The 21683-nt window shown below is 48.1% G+C and overlaps 2 protein-coding genes across 4 annotated transcripts in view; one reads left to right on the forward strand and one right to left on the reverse strand.

The window, feature by feature from the left end:
* SH3GL1 (SH3 domain containing GRB2 like 1, endophilin A2) overlaps positions 1 to 3880 on the reverse strand; it is a gene marked incomplete at its 5' end in the record, with an annotated part of 29411 nt that extends 25531 nt beyond the window's left edge. For all 3 annotated transcript variants that reach the window (XM_082010845.1, XM_082010846.1, XM_082010844.1), the window contains one exon: positions 3836 to 3880. In XM_082010845.1, coding sequence (XP_081866971.1) covers positions 3836 to 3880 — 45 coding nt within the window. The remainder of the gene's footprint in view (positions 1 to 3835) is intronic.
* A 1959-nt stretch (positions 3881 to 5839) lies between these two features.
* CHAF1A (chromatin assembly factor 1 subunit A) lies at positions 5840 to 21167 on the forward strand (the record flags this gene model as incomplete). The annotated part of the gene is made up of 14 exons (XM_082010945.1): positions 5840 to 5888; positions 6119 to 6942; positions 9541 to 9597; positions 11723 to 11964; positions 12559 to 12619; positions 13174 to 13242; positions 13665 to 13888; positions 14407 to 14575; positions 14783 to 14863; positions 14946 to 15035; positions 15266 to 15527; positions 16146 to 16633; positions 19387 to 19480; positions 20963 to 21167. 14 exons carry the CDS (start codon positions 5840 to 5842, stop codon positions 21058 to 21060), a joined length of 2808 nt encoding a protein of 935 aa, XP_081867071.1. The 3' UTR covers positions 21061 to 21167.
* Between the last annotated feature and the right edge of the window lie 516 nt (positions 21168 to 21683).

The following is a 21683-nucleotide window of genomic DNA, read 5'->3' on the forward strand; positions in this document are numbered from 1 at the left end:
TCAAAAATATCTTCAGAAGCCTTGAGAGCAGTCATCAAACTCAGGAAAAAGCATGCAGGTCAAGGGCTTGCTAGCTTTAATTAGCACTTGCCTCTCCCCCTCTTGGAAAATGGCTTTTTTACTTTGCATGGGGAGAAGGAGGTTGCTGGTCTGTGTCTTGGGCCAGGACTGCTCAGGCGCAGCGGGACATGAGCTGTCACTTGCTGCCCTGGTTCCTAAGCCCAGGCAGGCCTAACAGGGTTTTAGGCTTGGACTACACAGGCTTTGGGAGCACGTTAATCCTGTTCGGGATGACAGCAGTGCCCAGGGCTGAATACCAGCCTGGTTTAAAAAAGCAATGCCATCTTCCCTTGCTGGGGTTGAATCTGCTCCCCGAGCCGACTCTCCGCACCAGGAGCCACGGTGACGCCACCCCAACGTGGGCTACAGCTAAGGGCATGGCACACCGCTCCCCGGATTAGACCTGTCCCCAGCGAGCGGGCCGTGCCGCTTCTCCTGCCTCCGCACTGCCAGGCAGCGTTTAACCCCAGCTAGGACAGTTCTGCCGTCACGGAGGGAGGGGACGCATTTACCAACCCCGTATCACAACGGCACTGCCTCCACCCTAGGGCTTGTCCCTTCAAATAGGCGGCTGATAAACCTGCCGGTGCCAGGCAGGGGTGCCCTGCTATGTGCAAGCAGCAACAAATCCACTTCCACGCAGGAAGCATCAGATTCGCCCAGGAACAGTGCAGGCAGGCGCCCTGCTTCAGGCAGCCTGCCCTGTCCAATGGTTAATGGAAAGTTGTGCAGGCTTTTAGGACTTGCAACGGCCTGTATAAAAAGCTAATGGTGCAAATGAAGCCATTTCTATACCACAAGGTTCCTGCAAATTCCCGAGTGGACGCTTGATGGATCAAGGCTGGGATCAGCCTGTCTCATACGTGCAAGCAGGGGCTGCACCAGGACTTCCCACCCTGCTCCCAGCCCCTGATGCTGGAGTTCAAAGCTGTTGCTGTTGTTTCTCCCCTGCTCCTTTGGAAAAATGTTTTCTACAGCTTTTTTTTTTTTTTGCCTTTTTTTTTTTTTAAAGAACATTTTGCTGTGAACTAGCAAAACCTGTTCTGGACACACACACAGAACTGCTCACCATCTGCAGCGTTCGCCAGCGTGACTTTTTTTTTTTTTTTTAAATTTCTGCAGGATCCTATCTCTGTGCTCTCCTGCATGTGGGCGCCCGGCTGCCTCACCCAAGGAAGACGTGAGCCCGCAGGAATCAGATCGCAGAAGCCCACGAGCCAAGCTCTGCTCCCCTACCGAGGAGGCTGAACTGGCCCCCTCGTCGTGCGGGGAGGTAGGGGGGATCCCAAACCTGCCGCTCCAGCGGTGCCGAGGTCCTTGCAGACCTTGGTCCTGGCTCCGTTTTCCTTCAATTAACAACAGACATGGAACGAAACAGAACATTTTAGGAAAGATCTTCCACATGTTTGGTTTTGGCAGCATCGATAGCTTTAAGAGAGCCAAAAAATAACTAATCATCCTCTCCTTCAGCCAAGGGATGGCTGAGGAGTGGGACCAGTGGAGGGAAAGGGAAGGAGGGTGGAAAGGGAAGGGAGAGGAGAAGACAGAAAAATGGCTAAACTGAAACCAGTCACTCCCAGTTTCCAGTTAAAGCATCTCTAAAGCTTAGATACCTGTGTCCCCATCACTGGGGCACTGCAAAGGGGGTGGCAGCACCTCTGAAAGAGGACTGCCCTCCTCTCATCCCTGCAAAGCGAGTCGCTTTACCGATATTGGCAGAAAACCTCACACCAAACCCGGCTTCTTCGGATTAAATCAGCTCCCAAAACACTGCGGCAACAAGAGCCACCAAAGAACTCACAATGCAGTTGCAAATACATGCAATGCAATTGCAAATACACCTTATCTCCCAATTTAATAAGTCACCAAACGCAGTCTAAGCACTCAGGTGAAGTACATGCACGCACAAGAGGCGAGCGGGCAACCAAGTCTGCACGAGGGGCAAGTTACTTCTCCCTAGACAGCTGCACCGGGTTTAATTTTTCCACAAGCAGCCAAAATGGTTCTTTTTAAGAAAAAAAGATGCCTGTAACAAACAAAAACAATCACCAAAGACCACGTATAACTTCACTTTACAATAATTCCTCCCAAAAAAGGTTTCATCAAGTGTTTGAAAATGTTTTTAGACTTTAGAAACACGCTACTCCTGACACGTCGAAGAGTTTTCACCTCTAATTGCCCTGCAACACCACCACAGCGCATCCACGCCAGCAAAATCCTCCTCCACTGAGTTTTCAGCACAACCTTCCCGCACAGAAGTCGTAAAAAAACCCCAAGCCAAACCCACGACGCAGGGGGTTGCGAGAAAAGGGGTAGAGGAACGGCTTAAGGAATCTGTTCTTTTGCTTTGCTGTTTAAGCAAAATGCTTTTTTGTAAACACGGCCAAGAAAGGAGGCAACACACGTAGCAAACGTGCTTGGGCTGAGTTTAAAGGAAAACCACGGTCTGCTGGTAAATCTGTGCAAAATTTATCTTAAATTTAAAACAGGGGCAGAAAAGCAGCCGCCAGGGGAAGCAGAGGAGTATTTGCGATTCCCAAATCATTCCAAAAATACATTAAAAAAAAAAACCCTGACTGTTGATTTCAGCGGCGTTCACAAGCTGAAGGAAGGATAACTGCGCGGGGGGATCGGGAACGGCCACCCCTTGCGCAGAAGGTGAGGGAAAAGGTGTTCAGGAACCCCGTTAGAAGCAGATTCCCAAATCTGGGGGACAAGCTGCAGCCCCCCGAGCTGTGAGGAGCCACACTTTACAAGCTTCGCTTTAGGACGACATAAACTCACTGATTACTGCCAGAGCAATCAACTATGGGATCAATTTTTGCTTGGCTTAGAAAAAAATAAATTAAAAAATCTCACATCTGCCAAGTTTTTTTTCCCCTCCACCAGGCGTTTCCCGAGCGGGCTGGGGATCCAGGCTCCCTCGCCAACCCCAAAACGCCAATGCCAGCGGGAGTTTCCCCAGCTTGGGCTGCAGCTGCCATCGAGGTTAGCGGGGCCGGTGACTCCCCGCTCCGACCTCGAAGCCCGTGTGGCGGCCGCCACATTCGAGGTGGTTTTTCTCCTTAAAATCCCGTTCTTCTTACGAACTCCAAGGATATCGTGGCTGTTGAGGTGCTTCTCCACGACCGCCCGCAAGACCAGCACGAGTCTGAGGGTGAGCAGGCTGTGTGCATCCCCTCGCCGTGCTATGGACACGGACCGTTTTTGGGGAAGGTGGGCAGCACAGCCCCGCCGTGACACCCACCCGGGCCACAGGCAGGGCCAGCACCCAAACCCCGCGACCTTCCGGTTCTCTGCTGGGGTCCCTCCCCAACAGCCCCGGCTCAGGAACCTCTCCAGGCCTTGGGGAGCACCCGAGGGGACCACACCGGGGACCCCAGCACCCTGCTCCGCTCACAGACCACACCGGGGACACACACTGGGCACCGGGATGGCCAGGAGACACCGGGGCGGGGAGGGAGTGGGGATGTTGGGGAGGGGAGAACCGGCCGCTGGTAGTGGGAGTGAGAGACCGGGATACCGGGGAGTGCCGAGCTGGAACACCGCAGCCACCGGGCAGGGGAACCGGCGGGCGACGGCCGGCGGACACAGACGTGTCCCAGACTGGGACACCGGCAGGAGATAACGGCACGTATCGGGGCAGCACCGAGCCGGCAGGGGCAGGCGGCAGCGCAGGGCCACTGAGGTGGAGCAACGGGCGCTGGTAAGGGAAAGTCGGCCACCCCCGGGCCGCGGCGGCGGCGGGAGGGGCCGCGGGTTCCCGGTGCCTCACCTGGCTCGCCTTGTAGAACTGCTTCTTCAGTCCGGCCACCGACATGCTGCCGCCAACGCCAGCCGCCGAGGGACGCCTGAGGGCGGCGGGACACCTCGGCACGCAGGAGCCCGGCCCGGCCGCTGCCGCTGCCGCCGCTTCCGCCGCCGCCGCCAGGAAGCGCCCGCCCCGCCCCGCCCCCTGCCGGCCCGGCGGAGCGCCGCCACCGGCACCACAGAGAAGAGCGCTCGCGCCGGCCGGAGCGCCGCCTTGCCCGCCACGTGGTGCCCCCGCGCCCCCTGCCGGCGAGGTGATGCCGTTTCACCTTGCGGCTGAGCCGCGCGCGAGGTGGGGGGCGGGGGGTTTGTCGCGACAGCGCGGGCGGCCGGTACTGTCGCGTCCTGTCTCTCCACCACAGTCACATCTTTCTCCTGCAAGCTGGCGACCGGCCGGGCTGGCTCTGCGGTGGCAGCAGGCCTTCGCCAAGGCCTCGGTGCCGCCACTCGGTGTGTCACAGCGCGATCTCTCGCTATCGGGAGCCTGCCCTGTGTGACGGGGGGCGTGTGAAAAGCACCGCCGGCAGCCCTGCGGACTCGGTGCAACGTAACTTTCCGCAGGAAACGGGTATCCGCCACCGGGGCGGAGACGGCCCGTCCTCGCAAACACCTTCGGTGTGGAGCTAAACCTGAGGGAGCTCCGAACCTGACGAGAGGCGCGGAGCGAGGGGAGAGGCGGCAGCCACGCCGCGGGCGGAGCTGGGGACCCACAGCCCAGGCTGAAGGGGCTGCTGAGAGGCCCAGCACCGGGCTGGCTCTGAGCCAGAGCTGCCGGGGGGGAACGGGGACAGCCCGGCCGGCAAAGGACGTGAAACGGGCGCGGGGGGACAACCCGTGCCCTCTCCAGCACCTGCTATAGCGCTGGAGAGGAAATGGGGGCGACTACCAGCCCCAGGGGGCATCGCGCCGCCGCCGAACTACAACTCCCAGAATCCCTCGCGGGAGCGAACGGCCTCCCTTTGCGCCTGCGCGCCGCAGCGGCCGTCCCTCATTGGTCAGCGGTGCCGCCGCCATTTCGCGCCCTGGCTCGGGCCCCTCGGTGGCGCAGTGTTGTGGACGGCTCCGCCCCTCTTGCCCCGTGCGGAGAAAGGCTGCCCCAACCTCTCTGAAGCCGGCCCCGGGGACGCACCGCTGCTGCTCTGGTTCCCGCCTAGCGAGCAGGCAGGCCTCGAGCCCAGGCGTAAGGACCCAGCGGCACCCTGCCGGCCTTCACCCAACTATCCAGTCAGCGCCTTCAGCGGGCCAGACTGATAGCTGCCGCCACCAGTCAGTGACGGCCGTCGCACTAGCCAATCGGAAGGCAACGACGAGGCCGGGCACCGCCCCTCCCTCCCACCCTCCTCGCGAGACGCGGGCGGGAAGGGGGCGGAGCGGGCGGAAGGGCGAGTCACGTGGGGCGCGCTCCGCCTATCAGCGCGGTGAGGCGCGGGGTCGCCCCGGCTCCCGCCAAATACGAGCGGGAGCCCCTGGGGCGGGACCGGCCGGGTCGGGTCGGGTCGGGTCGGGTCGGGTCGGGCCGGGCGCCCCCGCCGGAGGAGCGGCGGGAGCCGCGGCGCCCGCCGTGGCAGGTAGGGCTAACCTTGGGGGCGCGGTGGGGCCGGGGCGCGGTGTGTTTCCGGCGGCGGTTGGGGTGCGCGGGGCCTTCCCGGGGTAACAAAGGAGGCCCGGCCGTCGCCGCCGCGCCCCGGAACCGGGCCCGGGCCTGGGCCGCCGCCTCCTTCCTTCCCAGGCTCCTCTCCCTCGGCATGGCCCCAGCGGGGGGGCCGGTGTCCGGCGGGGCCGAGGATCCCCTTAGGCCGAGGGGGGCCGGCGGGGCTCGCCCCAACCCCTTTGTCCGGCCCGGCCGTGCCCACCCCCCGCCCTGAGGAGAGCTGCCGGGCGCTGCCGCGGGCCCGTTATCTCGGGGGAGCAGGTAACTCCCCGGGAACGTCCCACAGGTGTTTATTATGTTTTTTCCCCCCTCACAGCTATGGAGTGCAGAGACAAAGCGGCTGTTCCTCCGCGAAAGCTCGTACAAGGTAAGGCTGTGGAGGGAGCGTCTGTCACCTGCCGCGGCTTTAGCGCGTTAAGAAGGTGTCAGATCTGGTTTTGTGAAACGTGTTGGCTTTGCAGTAATAAGCCGGCCCTAACTGGCTCACCCGTTTCAATTCTTGTGCTTAAGAACTGATTAAATACCCCACTACTTGATTGCCACTCACCTCAGTGACTTGTCTGATGTGACTAAAATAATAAAATGTTGTTGTTTCAGCTCGATTGCCGTTCAAACGCTTGAATCCTGTACCAAAGGAAAAATACGATGCAGATTCAGAAGTCAAAAAAGTAAAGAGCTCGCAAAGTGGTTTTGGTTCAAGTAAGGATTCCTCCCTAGATGCATCTCACGCGTCCCTGGACAATGTGGAAAATGACTGCCAGTTGGATTCGGATGTGAATTTTGCTCCAAAACTTGTTAACGGAAAGGGTCCGTTAGACCATTTTATACAGAAAAACACAAAAGATGACACAAATGAAACTGTAATTGTTATTGACCTGACAAAGGGCTCTAGCCATAGACTAAGTGATGACATAGACCATGTTAATTTTGATTCAAAAGCATCTTCATCTCTAGCTATCACTAACGGCACGTTAGGAGACGAGACAAACCAGTTGAGTTGCCTGAATTCTGCTCAGAGTAGCCAATCGGATGACTCAATGGAGACTGATGCGCCGTCTGAAGCTGTAGCAAATAAAGATGAAGTTGTGGTAGATGGAATCCAGTCGTGTTCCAGGTTAACAGAGTGTAGCAATGGGAAAAATGCGAAGGTAAACCAGAGTGAACTGAAGGATGTCATCTTTGAGGGGAAGATGCCTGTAGTGCTCCTGGAGGATATTATGACCACAAAATCTCCCCAAGTCGCTTCTCTGGATGGAAGCGTCACGTCGGAAAATGAGACCATGGAATCATTTCACGAAGGAGACTCTGGACTTACCAATTCCTCACTAAGCTCTCGCTCTGTGAGCTCACCTGAGGCGCAGCCTGCTGCCGAAACGAAGAGAAATACTAGTCCTTTAGCTGCCTCGACGCCCATTAGGAAGGTTGGTCTCTCTTGAGTTTTTTTAAAAGATATTACATTGCAGGTGGGTAGTATGGTTTCCTGTGCTTGTAGTGAGAAGGACAACTAGGATATTCACAAAGATCGTGAGAAGTGTATGAAAGGTGGTGATGATTTATTAATGACATAACTGAATTATTGCCCTCTTGAATCTTCCTTTAAATCCTTTAGCTAAAGGATGTAAGTCTTGCCTGGTTTTGAGCTGCTGGCATATTTGCATCGTATGAATGTAACTTTAAACTCTGTTACAGGTTCACTTTTTTTTTTATGAACTGCTCATGAAATGCATGCCCTGGGACTTAGTGTTTTGGTGACTGGGATAAGGACAGTGTCCAAAAGCAGATTTGTCCATTAGGTGATGTTTAACAACCTCTATTCTGTCCTTAATGAAGCTGTTGTAATTATTGTGAGAGGATGCTAACTGACAGTAGCGTGGTTGTTTCCAGTACCAGTCAGTGCAGATACTTTTTTAAGCTCTGAATTTGTGTAACTGTGGCATGGAAAATGCTTTAAGTTGAAACTACAGTGCATCAGTGGAACTGCAGATCTGTATTTGAGGATTGAGGAAAAGTCAGATGAGCCCCTGTCTCTCCGAACTGGATGTACCGAGCTTGTGCTCTCAGCCGTCTTGTCAGGGCGCGCCGTCGAGTGCGGGGAGCCGCTTTGGGGAAAAGTCGCTGCACGTGCAGCACTCCTGGGGACGCGTGATGCTGTTGGGCAGTGAAGGCTGGAGAACAGGAAGGAATACCTTGAAATTAGCTCTGTATGAGCTGGTTTATTGTGATCTTAGTTCCAGTTTAGTAGCTGTGCTCCAGCAAGACACCCCAAAACATTGTGAATTTTGGTGCTGTATTGAAGGGGAAGCTTCTGAGGACCACAGTACCTGCAGAGGTGGCCGAAATGTTCAGGTGGCTCAAATGCTCAACCGTTCTGGGGAGGAGATGAGTGGAGGTGTGAAGTGGGGTGTTTCTGTTGGGTTTCTTGCCCGTGGTGAAACCTGTGAAGCAGAATAGCCCTGGTGAATGTGTTTGGGTGCTGTAGCTAAGCCTTGCCTATGGTTAGGCCAGATTATCTGACCAGTGTGTTTGTTTTGCTCATCTACATTATTAGACAGGAAAATGAGGAAGGTATTGAGGGGGTGGATTGATGTTGCGCTGCCAGAAGTGGAGAATTGCTTATGTGACTCAGGTAAATGAGGGTGAAGCAGCTGGCAGCCTTCTTGTTTATGCCATCTTGAGCCTTTTAAGAAAGAGTTTCACCAACTATCCCCCCAGGGTTTAAGGAGAAATGTCCCACAGGCGAGGAAGAACCTCGCTAGCCTGGAGGAGGTGTGGATGAGTTAGTTGGGGCTTGGAGCTCATGATGTGACAGGTCTTCCATGTCTTCTACTGCGTGCTTATTGAGAAAAATTATCAATTCTTACACTGTTAAAACTTGCCATCTTTCAACTCTAAAATAAATACTCCATGCCTGCTTATGTATTTCCAGTGTAGCAGAACAAGCAAAAAAGTGCTTAACTCCTGATGTAATATGGTAATACAAAAAAGTTACTGGTTTCCCGTGGCATGAAGTAAAGCTGGAGTAGCTCACGTGCTGCTTGCCAAAAATGGGAATTCTGCACCTCAACCTGTACGGTTCTCTGTCCTGGCAAGTATGTTTTCCTAGGTAGAAACAGCTCTGATAAACGTTCTTTCAGATGAGAGCTTTAGTTTTATTTTGTGTCAGATAAATATAGAATCTCCTGATGCAGTTCTTCACTGTGGAAACTTAAATGTCTGCGAGTATAGAAAATAAAGCAGTTGGTCTCTGTTAGTCTATTAATCACAGAGTTTAAACGTGGTACCTTATACTGTGAATGGCAGAAGGAAGAGGGGGATACAAGAGACGAAGCCACAATATGCTGAAATGTTGACAAATTAAGCCTTTGACCGGTCTATGTAGTGCTTTTAAAAATAAAATACCTTTTTCACCTTATAAATAAGAGCTTTAAAAGAAATGAGAAGTGTGACCTGTTGGGAACGTAGGGCTGATGCGCTGGTACTAGTAATCGCAGCCCTCTCGCTCTTCCCCAAGAAGAAACAGCGTTCAAATATGGGTAATAGTCCTTCTACTCAGGAAGTTATAGTTAAACATCATAGCAAGAGTAAGTGGTGGGATGCAAAAAAAAAACCCCAACCACGTTTAATTCGAAGGAAGTGACTTTGCTATTATTAAATGTCCTCTGTTGCCCTGTCATGATTTGGAGCAGCTCTAGCCTCTGTCTGCTTTTCTGCACATGATATTCTCTTGCAAATGCTACTAGAGGGATTTGTTTATGGAAAACTTAGTAACACAAGGACTCAATGTAAACTGAAGCATTTAGATGTATTCAGGCGTAAATGCAAATCAGTGAGATTAGATATGCTTGAACTGTGTTCTTATATCCTATACTGAAGGAATACTGAAGTTGCTGAATGTACTGATCTGCAAGAACAATGTTAATATAACTCAGACAAAGCTTGCTGCTCTTTTAGTAAGAGTTCTAGTGCCTCGTGGAAAAGGAATGATGTGGATCTCTAAAACTTGCATTTTGTAATTCCAGGTATCTCAGAAATTCCACAAAAGTTCAGCAGAGAAGGAGAAGCTGAGATTGCAAAGAGTAAGGCATTTTCACTGACATAAAGTTAACCTGCTGTGCTTTTGCATTGAATAGCAAGCAAAGCCCTTTGCTTAGAACATCTCTTTTCCTGGTTTTCCTCCCTGATGAATATGGCAGGATCTTAATGTACGCAGTTAATGTCCTTGGCTTGTTCCAAAGCTTCTTAATGCATATGTAATGAAGTGTGGGTGGCCTGCGCTGCGTTTCTGTGCACTTTGGTAAGATATTAAGAAATTGTAAATGTTGCTGACTGCTTGTCAAAATGCTTTCGAGACTTTTTTTTTTCCCCAAAACCCTTCCTGAGAGGGTGGGTGCAGCGTGCTAAGTGGACAGATGCAAGTGAAATCTTCAAGTGCCTTCTATTTAGGGCTGGTTCCTGCTTCGTCGTTCTCACCCTTCCCCCTTTTAAGCCACAAAACGTAGAGTCTGTTCTTCACGTAGGGTCTGTTCCTCATTAATAAGTGAGGCAAATGGGCCACTGTGTTTATAGCTTGCTGAAGAAACCGTTGGATGTCACCGCTGGAAATGCTCAAGCTCCAGCCCCAAATGCAGCTAGTCAGCAAACTCTGTTCTGTAACAAAACGGCGGTGCATTTTTTTACGTCTGTTCTGCTTTCAGTCATGAAATGCTAAATAGAAAGGAGGCTGATGGATCACATGGAGCTCTTGAACAGTCAGTGCAGTTGAGTGGGCTTTGCCTGCTGGAAAACTGGGTGGTATTTTAACTGCAGTTGGGAAGTTCATAAGCCTGTGCTTATGAATTCTGCCTGTGTTTCTTAGTAACTAGTTTATGAAGTTGGTAGGGGACTGTTGTGTGTTTTACATAAGCTATATGTGGTTGAGCCTGCTCCTGAGATGCTTGCTTTTTTACAGTGCCCCATATAGAAGTCCAATCTGTTGTTTTCTTCCATTCTGTATGCATGTTAAAAATAGCAGTAATGTGAGGGAGAGATAGAATGGAAGCTTTATTATGCTAAAAACTAAATAGATCTGCCAATCCTCCTGTTAACTTCACACCGTTAGAAAACTACCCAGTAGATTTTCACTGTTTACCATGACTCCATTCTGACAGTATTGGGTTTTGGCACCATTTTGTGTGTTGGTTGCCTTCTGCAGTTATTTGTACATTGTGGCGCTGTTCAGTAAGCCTTGACGTTGCCAAGAATAGATGGAAAATAAATAAAACAAAACTGAAAACACACAGTGAGGATATTTGTGTGTCTGAGCACAGATATAACACTGGTTATCACTGGTTTCCTGGTGAAGTCACCAATGCCTATGATGTAGGGAAGCTATCTTTCTTGAATTTGTCATTTTTTTTAGTAAGCATGCTGCATTCTCCTTTGTGCCAGTAGACCTGTAATGAGAATTTCAGTTGCTTTGGGATGAAATACTGTGAACGGCAACACTTATACCGTAATCTTCTCCCCGCTGTTCCTATAGTGCTCCTTAAATAAGCTTAGAGCACCTGGTGTTGTCTGATTATCTAACATGGACTAACACAAGTGACCATTTTTTTGTGAGCTCCAGGTCTTATAAAGCAGCTGCACAATCCAGAGTTCGGAGACTCTTGTTACTGCCTGAGATAGCAAAAAACATTGTCAGAAAATCCTTACGGGTTTATAATGCAAAATCAGATCAAATTCACTTTTCAAACTTTCAAACATGGTAGCCCTGCATTGATATAAAAGCATGAAAGCTTAGCTCATGAGGTATGTATTTCCAAAGAAAGTATTTTGGAAACAATCTGAAGTCTTTAAAATAAATAAGATAATGTAAAAAAAATTCCTGTATATGTTACACTGGTAATGAAGATGACTCAAATATTGAGCTTGTAGAATACAAAGCTTTCCTTGATGCTTACAAAATGGAAAGGCCCCCATTTGTTAGGAGCAAAGAACAATTAATGCCTCCAGCTGGCTGAGACAACAGGTAGCTGTGGTTAATAACCTTGGGTCCTGTGATAGGTAGAAATGATGCTGCAGGTCGAGCATGGGCCAGGTGCAAGAATTTACTCTAGTACTTCAGCTGAAGAAATGAAGTCCTTACTTTACTCAAGTTTTTATGCCAGCAGGTATTGCTGTGCACAAAAAGGCAACTTGCTTAATGGCTTGTTTCTGAACCAGGATCAGGAGCGTGCCGACAAGCTGCAGAAGTTGCAAGCGGAAAGGGAGGAAAAGGGAAGGCTGAAAGAAGAAGCAAAAGCCGCAAAAGAGCGAGCCAAGGAGGAGGCAAAGAAGAAGAAAGAAGAAGAGAAAGAGTTGAAAGAGAAAGAAAGGAGAGAAAGGAAAGAAAAAGAAGAAAAGGAAAAAGCTGAGAAGCTGAGAGTGAAGGAGGAGAAACGCAAGGAGAGGCAGGAAGCTTTGGAGTAAGTGGCTTGGTTTCTGCGGGTCCTGGGGAATAACGCATAATGATGTGAGCACCTTTCCATACCCACCTTAAGTGGCCCTTCTAGAGGCTATACTGGTCAAACAGCATGTGCCTCTTTGTCACGGGATGTATTTTAAATGCTTGAAAGCCTGAGTACACCAGACCCTAGCCTCAGCAGTATTTTTTTGCTTCCAGGCTAACCTGGGCCTCTGATTTGAAATGGCTGAAAAGAGCTGTCATGCTCCGCTGAGGTTTCCCTTCGTGACCAGTCTTGCTTGTGCTCTTGCGATTTGCTGGCACTGGTGCCCTGTTTGTTGAGGAAGTTGCTTGTAACTTGATAATACCATAAATACTAGTTCCTGGTATTGAGGGAAACTTGAAGCAGCCTAGCTACTTTGTGGCCAAAACGGGTCAATATTTGTTCTAGATGGAATGAAGAGAGTTTTTTGTGCACTTAACCAAGTATGGTCCTTGGAATTAATAGATTCTCTTCTTGCCTAGCATGATGAGGTCTTAGTCAAGGTCTGGGGCTTCTCACCTCTTCCTCAGTGCAAATAAAATTGTGACAATTAAAATGAACTTTCTATTAAAGGGCAAAACTTGAGGAGAAGAGAAAGAAAGAAGAGGAGAAACGGTTAAGAGAGGAGGAAAAGGTAAATGTTTTCTCTAGCTTGCCTCTAAATTCTTCTGCTACAGGGAAACGATGTTAATGGGCTCCCTGGCGCCCTGCCGACGGCTGCTGAGCCGTTCACAACGGGGGTCCCGCAGATACTCTGGTTTTCCAGGCCGTATTCCCTGCCTTGGTGCCCCTCTCATGGTCATGCTGCTTGGGAGTGAGCATATCCATGGGATGCAGCCTGTCAGGTCCCATCTGGTGGTGCTGCTCCACCCATTATATCGTGCAGGTTTCTTGTCTGTTACTTTTGTACATGTTGGTGACTTTGCTTTTACCTGCTAAAGTCTTTTCTGCATTCGTATTTTTAATGCCCATGAGTGAACTCTATCCTCTGTCTTAGCAATGACATTGGAATCCACATAGCTGTGTTAGAGAAGGTGGTCTTTTGTTGAGTTACAGGAGCTGGTAGGTAACTGAACTTTGTTTTATACCTCACTAGATTTGAAGTTGAATCGTATACGAGCTTACCTTGAATTATAAGGCCTTGTCCTACCTTTGCGTTTATAATTTGCATTTTGATTCTGATTTCAGCGTATTAATGCACAGAAAGCAGAAATTACGAGGTTCTTCCAGAAACCAAAGACTCCGCAAGCTCCGAAGGTAGGTATTGCTATTCCTGTGTTTTGTTGGTCTTTAGTTGTCTTCTAATAAAAACACTGCTTTCCTTCTGATCTGTCCTTTAGAGCTTCTTAAGTGGACAAAGCCATTAGTGTTTCTAACTTCCTAATTTCAGAAGTGTAAAGGATTTAAAAAAAAAAAAAAGTCTGTGACCAGAGCAAAGATGACAAAAGAAGTTTGTAGTTGTTTCAGTAAAAATCTCAGCTCTGTCTTGTGCTGCATTGGCTATAAAGACGTAGATTCCCTTGAGAAGATCCGTTAGTGTCTCAGATAGGAAGGACTTAACCTAAATCTTCATTCAGACATCAGCACCTGGTACTGAGAGTTGTTTGTATATCTTGAATGTGTTGGGGCTGCAATTTCTCAGGTGTTCAGACCGTAACGATCCTCACTTACTATTTCAGATTCTTGCTGGCTCTTGTGGGAAGTTTGCTCCTTTCGAAATTAAGGAGAACATGGTCTTAGCTCCCCTCTGTCGTATTGCCCTGGATCCAAACTTCTTGGAACAGCTGGATAAGCTCCTGCGTGCGCAGAATAGCGAAGCCTCTTTCTTGAGGGATCTAAAGTGTCGTAAACCACGTAAAACTGGACCTACTTTTGTCAATAACAGCACCGACGTAGTAAACAGGTTAATCTGTGTTTTGGGGGTTTTTGTCACTTCTTGTGTATAAGGAACTGCTGAATGGTTTTGAGGTAGTCTTATTCTAATATTGGAGGTGATGGAAAGAGATGGAGTTTTTCTTTGAATACTCATTTTGTATGAGAAATGTTTCTATGGGGAGCAGTATGTTACGATGTAGATTTCCTTTGTTCCATACAGCACTTTTCAAATCCTTCCCCGCAGGAAATACTGAGCTTCACGCAGCTGCCATTCAGCACTGAACACTAGTGGCCTTTAGTGGTGTTCGCCTTCGATAGTTTTAAAAAGTAAATATACCGATAGCTAAAGCAGAGCTGCTGTAGGGTTGTCGTAAGGTGGGAGGTGGCTTGTCTGGAAGCCATGTTCTTCTTGCAAGTGCTTTGGGAGTGCCTGTTCTAATGAACTCGAGCTCTGGGTTGGTATTACGGCAGAACTGAAGCTTTCTGTTTTCCTGAGCGGTGGGGGAGCATTCTGTAAGTACTGAGGATGGTGTCTTCTTTTAACAGTGATGTGGTGGTAGTGGATAACTGCAAAACAGATGCTGTTCCTGAAAGGGGGAAATTCGGTAGAATGAAACTTCTGCAGTTTTGTGAGAATCACCGTCCTGCGTACTGGGGCACGTGGAACAAGAAAACCACTATGATCCATCCCAGGAATCCTTGGTCGAAGGACAGTGTAAGCACCTCGCAGGCAGTGTAGTTGGATTCTTTTCTTTCTTTATGCTCTTGAAGTGAACGTGCGGTTGGCTGAGTTCACTTGTTCTCTGGGATTTCTGATCCATTTGCATGTTCCCTCTTGCTACTGAGTTTTGAAACCCTGAGTGGGGTCTGTTGTCATGCTCTCAAATTATTTACGGAACTGGCATCTTGGCATTTCTTCTAGAAACTACTGGACTACGAAGTAGATAGTGATGAAGAATGGGAAGAAGAGGAACCTGGAGAAAGTCTCTCCCACAGTGAAGGCGTAAGGATTCGGCATACCGAAAGACAACTTTCTGAATCAATTGCACTTGTGTAATTTCTAATAAGCAGCGTTTATTTTTTAGGATGATGAAGAGGAGGGAGAGGATGAAGATGATGATGATGGGTTTTTTGTACCCCATGGGTACCTATCTGAAGATGAAGGAGTGACAGAAGTAAGTGAACTGAGTGTCACTGGATTTTAATCTGTTTCCAGCGAGTTGTGTAATAAATATTGGCAGAGGAAGAAAGCGTGTAGTCTTGGCAGTGATGCAACTCATCACAGATCTGCACGGTTCAGTAGCAGACTTCTATAGCTCAGGGAACATGAGAAAAAGCTGGGTTTAAAAAGCTTTTGTTTTCCCTGGAATGGATGTATCGAGTTCTTTCTCGCCTGTGCCTTTAGGAGTGTGATCCAGAGAATCAGAAGGTTCGTCAAAAGCTGAAAGCAAAGGAGTGGGACGAACTGATGGCCAAGGGGAAGAGGTTCCATGTTCTACAGCCTGTGAAAATTGGCTGCATCTGGGAAAGTGTGGAAAATGACAGCAGCACGAATGCGGACCTAAAGGTTCTCCAGCAGTTTGCAGCATGTATCCTGGATTCGCCTCTTCCAGAGGAAGAACAGCAGATACAGAAGTGTAGTAAAAAGAGAGCAAAAGATCAGCAAAGTAAGACTTGAAGGGCTAGGTAGTTGTACTTTATGCACTGTTGTACTCTGCTTTGGAGAGAATAGACTTTTTTTTTTTTACTGAGTGTCAAATTCAGAGCAGCCTGTTTATGACAAGTCTGAAATGCAAGGAATCTCTGAGAGCTCTTGGAAAGGAGTCTTCCGGCATTGCATCCAGTGTGGCCTTAGTTATGCCCTCCAAAAACTCTTGCTCTAGAAAATCTAGGAAATAAAGCCAACAAGGCTTCAGTAGACTCAGGTTTAGGACTGCTTACTGGAAGTGCTCGAGCCCATTGACCCGTTTATTGTTCAGGGGGAGAGGGTTTAGTTTGTGTGACAGGCTTCAGTACTGATTATCTCCTTGCATCGTTAACGCAAGGTATGAACAATGCACATAAAGGCTAGAACAGGGTTGAAGCTTTCACTTCAGGGGGTCATTATTATTGGGGGTGACTCTTCTACATCAAACTTGGCTCCTGTTACAATCCCGTATCTAAAATTAATCTCAACCCGTCTGTCACCTTTCTGGAGCGTGTGTGGTAGGTTATGTCAGTCTGGCTTTTCTTGACTTTTAAACACATCTTCCCCACAACCTTTGTGCATCCTTTCTTCTCTGCAGTCCTTGGCCAACTTCTGCCGCTGCTGCATGGCAACGTGAATGGGAGCAAAGTGATCATCCAGGAATTCCAGGAGTGCTGCCGGCAAGGACTGTTCAGTGATGTGACTGCAGCCGCCGACTGTAGCGACGCAAGCCCTGCGAGCCCCCACACCTCCCGACCGCAGACGCCTGTTGGTGAGGACAGCGGTGTCCCTTCCAAAGCCCGGCTAAAGCGAATCATTTCTGAGAACTCTGTGTACGAGAAGAGACCTGAATATAGGATGTGCTGGTACGTCCACTCGGAGGTGCTGAAGAGTTTTGATCAAGAGCATCTCCCTGTCCCTTGCCAATGGAACTACGTCACCCAGGTCCCTTCTTCAGGGAAGGAGGAGGGTGGCAGTGTGTCAGGTGTGGCGATCCTGCAGACCACCCCCATGTCGGTAAAGAGGAAGTCCACCGGCAGCATGTCCATCACTAAATTCATGAAAAGGCCTCGGGGTGCCGAGCAGGTGAGCTCGTTTCGTGGTGCGCAAGATGGGAACGTAACTGTGCGTCTTCGGTAGGTGAGCGTCCTGGCATGCCTCCCAGATTGGCCTAGATCTGCCGTGAGCAGAGTCAAAATATTAAGCTGCAGATCTTCATACAAAAAAGATCCTTTTTGTGGGGAAAGGAGTGAAATTATGTGACTCTAAAGAGATGGGTTTCTTTTGTGTCTCTCCAGCTTGGACTGTCTATTCCATTTGAAACGTTGCTCTCCTGCTGTTCTTCCATTTTCTGCTATTTGGCAGTGATTGCATCCAAGCTGTGAATGGTTTCTGAGTGTCTGCTTGGCCTTGGGTTTTACAGCTGTAGATAATTTGTATGCAGGTTTTCATGTGTGTGTATGGCTGCCAGATGTATAGCCTGAGCTGGTGACTTGCATCAGTTGCACGTGTACCGATTAAACGTGGTTCATAAGTGCTGCAACTCAGCCTCTAATAGTCTGTAAAGTCTCTGGCTTATACATAAAGCTGAATTTCAAGAGCTGATTTAAAAATAGAGTAATTCATAGGAATAAAATGAAATGGATTTGGAGTAGTTGCTACTCCAGCTCTAAGCTTTGTTGTGGTCTTCCTGTTGTTTACTTCTGCTTTTCAGGGTAACCACAAGTAGTATTAAGAGCTTAATCATCCAAAAGGATGACTCAAAAGTATGCGATCGGTGCTTTAGCTGTGTGATGCTCTGTGCTTTTAAGACAGTGAGGCTTTAGGTCATGAAGCTTGGTCTTATCAACTCTTTGCTTCCAAACCTACAGGTAGGACAGGGTTTGCACTGTCAGTCGATTTATTCTTCACCACCTCGTCCTCAGGGGGTGAAAGAAGCCACAGACAAGGCTTTCTATGCTTTTCCTTCCCACTTTATTCTTGGCTGATTTGGCTTTTCTACTGAAAAAGCTCTGCATTGATAGGGATCAGAGACTTGTGAGAAGCTGTTCAGCCCCCAAACTCCCATCTGCTTGGTTTTTTTTCTTATACACTAAATAAAGGCAGAGATAAAAATCTCTGCTTGGCACCCACTGGAAATTGTGCTTATATCCAAGTACTTGAGCAGAAATAGCGAAACAAAGGCTTTTTGTAGAATTACATCACCAGCCTGAATTCTTCAAAGCTCTCGAAAGCATCTTGGAGCTGCCCTTGTGAGGTGGCGGTGCCGTGCAGTGCAGAGCAAAGGTGTCAGAGTCCCAAAAGCCTTACATGCCTGACATCTGAATGGGCACTGCTCAGCTATTGAGATCCCATCCTTCCTGTCGAGCGAGGCTGGAGCTGGAGGAGAAGCCAGGAACGACTGGTAGGTCAAGGCTGCCAGGTTCTCTGCCCCTGGCTTGTGTTGCTGTGCCATGGGGCTCATGCCAGGACTTGTGTAGGTAAAGCCGCTCTTACACAAGCTGCGGAGAGGGAAGAACTTGGTATCAAAGCGGTACCTGCACGTGTGTAGGAGGGGAATGCTTAATCTGAGAACTGTGACTTTAATGAAAGATGTAAATTTAAACCTTCTTTTGGAACAGCTTGTAGGGGGGCCCAGGTTCTAGTCTGAGATCTTTGTTCCATAATTCCAGTTGGGGAATATTAGGAATTCTCTAACCTGTTCTAACAGCACTCACAGCTGTTCAATGCTGGACAGCTTCAGTTTGTATCAGTCCATGTATTTGTTTTCTCGATTCAAAATGAGTAGTTTGTGCTGCTCTCGTGGCAGCAAATAGGGTCACCAAGGGAAGAACTGTTGCCCCTCCCTGAATAAAAGCTAATTGGCAAAGATGAGGAGTCATCAGGTGGGGAGAACATGCTTCAAATGTGACAAGCAAAAGTCATTTTCCATCTTCAGAAGGAAGAAAACATCTAAAATAATCAGCAGAAGGGGGGAGAGATTTCCCTTCCAAAAAACCCAACAAAACGGAGTCAGATTTCGAGTCAGGTTTGAAGTGACTTTTCGATGTGTGGGCTGTTCATCGCATTGTGTAATAGTGAAGCATCTCGGAGCAGATGTTTGGCCTGCTTCCTGCTGTATGTGCCACTGCAGACAAGGCCTTTTATCAAAAGTCTGTTGAAGTCAGGAGTTGCTTATTTTTCTTCCCTACAAGTGTGTCCAACTGATCAGACGGTGCTGTGGGTCTGAATCGTGTTCAGTTTTGGGCCCCTCACTACAAGAAGGACGTTGAGGTGCTGGAGCGTGTCCAGAGAAGGGCAACGGAGCTGGGGAGGGGTCTGGAGCACAAGTCTGATGAGGAACAGCTGAGGGAACTGGGGTTGTTCAGTCTGGATAAGAGGAGGCTGAGGGGAGACCTCATCGCTCTCTACAACTACCTGAAAGGGGGTTGTGGTGAGGTGGGTGTTGGTCTCTTCTCCCAAGTAACCAGCAACAGGACAAGAGGAAATGGCCTCAAGTTGCACCAGGGGAGGTTTAGATTGGATATTAGGAAAAATTTTCATACAGAGAGAGTGGTCAAGCATTGGCACAGGCTGCCCAGGGAGGTGGTGGAGTCACCATCAAGTGGAAGTGTTCAAAAAATGTGTGGATGTGGCGCTTCAGGACATGGTTTAGTGGGCATGGTGGTGTTGTGTTGACGGTTGGGCTTGACGATCTTAAAGGTCTTTTCCAACCTTAATGATTCTGTGATTCTGTGAAGTGCCCACTGTAGTCCTTCACAGCACCGGCTGTGCGTGGTCTCGCACGTTAGCACCATCCCTTGCTGTTACACAGCTGGTACCTTCTTTTTTTCCTTAAGGCCGAAGCTGCAGAGATGGATGGATTTCAGGCAGACACTGAGGAAGATGAGGAAGATGAGGACTGCATGATTGTGGATATACAGCCAAGCAAAGGTGGGAAAATAAATCGATAGCTGTTTCTTGGCAGATCCTTGCTCCCAGAAGGGAGGGTACAACAGAGCGGGAATGGTGCATGGCTAAACCTGTTGCAGTTTTTCTGCTACTTTTTCATCAAGTCTTGTGCTTTTCTCTGTAGATATTTTATTCTATGTATTTCTGTGCTTTTTATGTTTTATTCTAGATGCTGCTTTGCTTTGCTGTTGCTCTAACCTGCTCTTGCCCTTTCTTCCCTCTTCTCTCCAATCGACTAGAGCAAAGTGCTTGTGACTAGCATTCAGCTGCCAGTGTTACCTTTTTTGTTTGTTTTTTGTTTTGTTTCCAATAAGAAAAGTGAACATTGGGGTCAGTGTCAGCAGATCTGCTGTTGGTAAATGTTGCTGGGCAGGGCTGGTATCGGAGGTGTGCATACTTATGTTCAGAGCCCTTCCAGGACTGATGAGGTCTGGAGTGTAACTCCCCTCTGCCTTCTTGAAGTCTTAGGTGCATGCTAAATTGTCTATTCTGAAGGGGGTAATAACAAAGCTCTGGGCTGTTTGACAGGTGAGAGCTCTGATCAACACTGGGCTACTTTGCTCCAGAATCTAAGCAGTTGCTTATATTTGTGTCCCAGTTATCCCTTGGAAAAAAGCTTTCAAAGCTCCACTGCTGTAGCATATCCTTTCAGGCTACGGATTCAGAAACAGTGAGATGAGGATGTGGAGCAGCTCCTTTCATCTCAGTGAGGTTTTAACTATACATATTGATCATACAGATCAATGACTTAACACCAACCACATGATGTGCATTCAGCTCCTCTAAACCGCTTTCAAAACCTCTGAACCCTTTTCTTACTGCTCTCACAATGGAGCTCTTTCACAATGCTACTGGTACAACCTGAATTAAGGAAAGTGGGGTTTTTGTGTTGGGCAGCTCCCCTAATTGATAGATAAGGGCTTGTGCATGTTCCCAAAGCCTTAAATTCTAAAGAGTGTTTGACCCACTAGACATATCTAGGTTCTCCTATCTCAGCTGGTGCTATATTCCTCCTCTCCTTCCACAACAGACAATATAACTGTTTGACAAGAAGCTTTGCATTTAATCTTAAATGCTTTTGCTTACTACAAGACTGCAGTGAGATGAAAACCTTGCTTCAGGTTTGTAGCCTCTTGTTCTGAAGATGGGGATGCTATTCAGTAGCTTGCCTTCCTCAGGCTTTGTTGACACATGTGCAGCTGTATTCGTTTAAGTCTGAGTCTAAAGCACTGAAAAGATTATGAAGATCCTTTTTTTTAATGGTTGAAGTAATTTTTATTCTGGATTGATGTTAACCCAATATTAAAACCAGTTTTTAAATAGTATTGAAAAGGAGACTTGCAACAGATATGGGCAGACAAGCTAAGAGAGATAAAATGAATAGTTACCCAATTCTACTAGATTAATGAGGATATTTAAAAACAAACAAAAAACCCCAAATCCAACACATTTTCTACTTTGCAGATTCTACGTTGGCAGTTACTGAAACAGCTTCAGAATCCAGTGGCACAAGAGCTGCTCACCAGGACACCAGCATGGTCAGCCCATCTAATACAGTTTGAGCCTTAAATGCCTACTAACTTCTCTGTATGTATGTAGAATGAGTTAGAAAATTTTAAACCTTGTGTATCTTTGAACAAGATACTTGAAAGTATTCCGTATTTCTTGTAAAGAGAAGACAGCACTTTGTTCTGCTTCAGACCAGATGGAAGCTTAAATTTTTAGTTCTAGTTTTTTAGCTTAAAATACTGCATATTAATCTGTCCTTAATAAAGCATTATTGAAATTTTGATACTTCTTTGTAATGGAAGGTATCTAAGTTATCTCTAAAAATAGTGGAGGGTGTGAAATAAGCTTATTGTGATGCCACTGGGGGAATTGCTCTGTTCATAATGTTGTATAGCATGGCCTTGGGTATAAATGATGTACAATTATATTTGAATTTATGCTATCTACATCATCCTGTTTGTGGTCTTACTTGCTACAGAGAACAGCAGCAGGGCTTTACCCTTTGGAAAAGGAAAAAAAAAAACAACTGCAACTTGTTTCTTCTATTTTGGGGTAGGCTAGTATTAATTACACATCAGGCTAGTGATTGATAGATTATTGGTCTCCTGTACAAACTGCTGCAGTAGAAGCCGTATACCTAACAGCTGGTCTCTACCTCACAGAAAAACTTTGAAGT

This window comes from Phaethon aethereus (assembly GCF_964289735.1).
Source record: "Phaethon aethereus genome assembly, chromosome: 26".
Lineage (NCBI taxonomy): Eukaryota > Metazoa > Chordata > Aves > Phaethontiformes > Phaethontidae > Phaethon > Phaethon aethereus.